The following is a 2,685-nucleotide window of genomic DNA, read 5'->3' as shown; positions in this document are numbered from 1 at the left end:
CTGCAGGAGACACACAGACACATGTTGGTTTCAGATGATTAATTATCTAAATGTTAAAGCAGCCTTTTTAAAATACTACTTTATACCTCATAGTACTTTGAGGAATAAACAACGGAAGATTACAAACACAGGCGGATAACTCCTCCTGGTCTATAAAGGGTAAACCTCCGTCTGTTGCATTGGTGACAGATGACATGGATGTAAAACAGTGTTCTGATTGAGGGTCCTATATGGGACCTTTTAAACTAGGTAAATGATACAACTGTCTGTTATTCTGATTACCTTCTTAGTCCAGTGGGAACGCATACAAACATTTGTTTATAAGCACTAAGGACAACCAAAGCTGATGGGAATTACATTTAATTGAACTTAATTACAATAATATTTCATCCTCTTATGCAACTACAACATTTTTGTGGTTGGATAACAGGTCTTCAAACTCCTTTGTCTCTTACATAACCCTGCTAAAAGCCTATCATCTCCTTGGTCAAAATGTGTAAGAAGATAAGAAATATTACGTAAATATTGTATCACGATATCTTGGAATCCTTGAAAAGTCGAAGAGTTGGGTTTTATATGTGTTCACTGCAAGATGATTATTACTATCCAGGTGTAAAAGATACTCTACCTTCTTCCTGGGTCGTAGTTTCTCCCTCCACTCCTTCAGCTCCTGGCTGTGCTCCTCGTCCAACTCCTTCAGCTTCTGGGTCTCATGTTCGATCAGCAGGTGACACTTCTCGTTCTGTAATACACAAGAAGGAAAGTGTAGCAAAAATTCTACATATTAGTGGGGACAAAGTTGTAGAACAATACTGCTGGTTAAAGAATTATTCTGGTATTTCCAAACTGGGGCCATATCTTTATTTTTTTTTTTACATATTTGGGGGTTTAAATGACTATACTCTTTAAAACACTGTATTCATACAGCAGTACAAACACACTAACTGATGGAGGTGGCCCTGGACCAGAAACTTTGTGTTTGTCTGTTGACTAAGGCAATACAATTGGTAAAATGGATCTTACCTTAACAAAAAAAGGTCTATTTATGAACTGATGCTTTCAGTAAAGCTATCAGACGTTTTATTTTAGCAATCTGAGTCTGTCTTTGGCAAAGCTGGCACTTTGGTGGATGTACTTTCATCAGGCGCATTTGCCCTGAAAGATTAAGTGGCAGCCCATACAGCCTGGCTTGTGGCTGCCAGGTGAACAGATATACCGGGGTAATTCCAAACCTTTTGTACCTTTTAGTCCCCAAAATATCTTAAAATAGGGTCCATATTATAAAAAATAAATACCAGAATTCTCCTTTTAAAGCTGTTAAATATACATGTTTAAAAGTGAGTATTTTTAAGTCAAGTTCAGTGTTCTTGAAAATCTCTACCTGCAGCTGCTGAAGCTCTCGGACGTTGGCGTCACACTGAAGCTGCAAGTCTCTCATCTGGTTTTCATGTTTCTGATGCTGATGGAGCCTCTCGTTCTTCTGTCTCTTCTCTTCCTGGGCTGCAAACTGAAAAATAGAGACATGTTTAGGCTTTATATGTTATTATTCAATGAAAAACATCGGGCTAAATGTGTCTTGTTTGGTTTTTACATTGAAATAAAGCCAAAAGAAAGATTTATTTTCTTGTTACCTGTTTAACCCTTTCCCTCTCCTGCTCGAGGCTGATGGTCGCTCCAGTTATGCGAAGGCTCTTCTTGAACATGGCCATGCGGGTTTTGGCCTCGCTGCGCTGAATCTTGGGCAGTCTGGCTCGCTCCTGCGTCTGCTTGTTCTTCAGCTCCTCAATCAGACGCTGGTTGTAGCGCTGCATCTGCTCCATCTCCTGCACAGGGCACATACACAAGCACAAACAGAATATTGCAGGGGCTTCCAGAGCAAATATTTCACATTTAATTTATTTCAAGTCTGATACATTTTAACCAATATTTCTTGCAGCAAGTTAACAACTGAGCGTTATTCCGAAGTTGGAAGAACAAAGAACATTTAAGCATATAAAAGAGCTATTATAAGGTTCCTCATCCAGCACGGACCTTCTCGTGTCTCTTGAGCAGCTGGTGTCTCTGCATGAAGTACTGATCTTTGAGCTGCTGTTTGAACAGCTGGTGTTTCTCCTGCAGATGGCGCTCTTCCAGCTCCCACATGGCAGCCTCCCTTGCTGTTAGAAGACACACAGAGGAACAAAAGATAAAGCTAAATGATTACACAAAGGAACTGAATACTTGAGATACAGGTGTCAACTAACATCAACTTTGCTAATTAGGTTTTAGCTTTAAAGCTTTCAACTGTCTCATCATTTCTATTCCTGCTGAAAGCTCTTTATGAGCTCATGAAGCACAGTTACAACCTCCCAAGGCTTGTTACACTGAGCATTTCTGAGAAGTGTTGTTTGTGCCGCTCCTGGCACATTAAGCATGGGATTAAGTCCCAAGCAGCAGCGCTAACTGCTAACTGGCTGCTGCTCACGGCATTTATATCGAAGGCACTGCTGTTGGAGGAAAGGATAAAGGAAAGAATTCATGCTGCCTCAAAGGAAAGATTGTTTACTGGTGATCTGAGTCGCTAAATATAGGATGATTACTTTCAATGTTATAACATGCTGAACACATCAAGAAACCAAACGTAAAATAAAAAGCATGCTAGCAGCCAAAGAGGATTTGTACATGATGTTTGCATTAACCTACTTG

At 40.0% G+C, this 2,685-nt stretch overlaps 1 protein-coding gene across 1 annotated transcript in view; it reads right to left on the bottom strand.

Moving 5' to 3' along the window:
- The window catches only part of LOC138604838 (STE20-like serine/threonine-protein kinase), a 30,272-nt gene that overhangs the window by 2,717 nt on the left and 24,870 nt on the right, over positions 1-2,685 (bottom strand). Inside the window, exons 14-17 of the mRNA XM_069676847.1 lie at positions 2,032-2,156; positions 1,632-1,823; positions 1,382-1,507; positions 629-742 (exon numbers count right to left, since the gene is read on the bottom strand). Of these exons, the coding sequence (XP_069532948.1) occupies positions 629-742; positions 1,382-1,507; positions 1,632-1,823; positions 2,032-2,156 (557 nt within the window). The remainder of the gene's footprint in view (positions 1-628; positions 743-1,381; positions 1,508-1,631; positions 1,824-2,031; positions 2,157-2,685) is intronic.

This window comes from Semicossyphus pulcher, unplaced genomic scaffold, assembly GCF_022749685.1.
Source record: "Semicossyphus pulcher isolate SPU_LCO1_2020_fin unplaced genomic scaffold, fSemPul1.0.p SCAF_27, whole genome shotgun sequence".
Taxonomy (NCBI): domain Eukaryota; kingdom Metazoa; phylum Chordata; class Actinopteri; order Labriformes; family Labridae; genus Semicossyphus; species Semicossyphus pulcher.
This window is presented reverse-complemented; position numbering and strand designations above follow the sequence as displayed.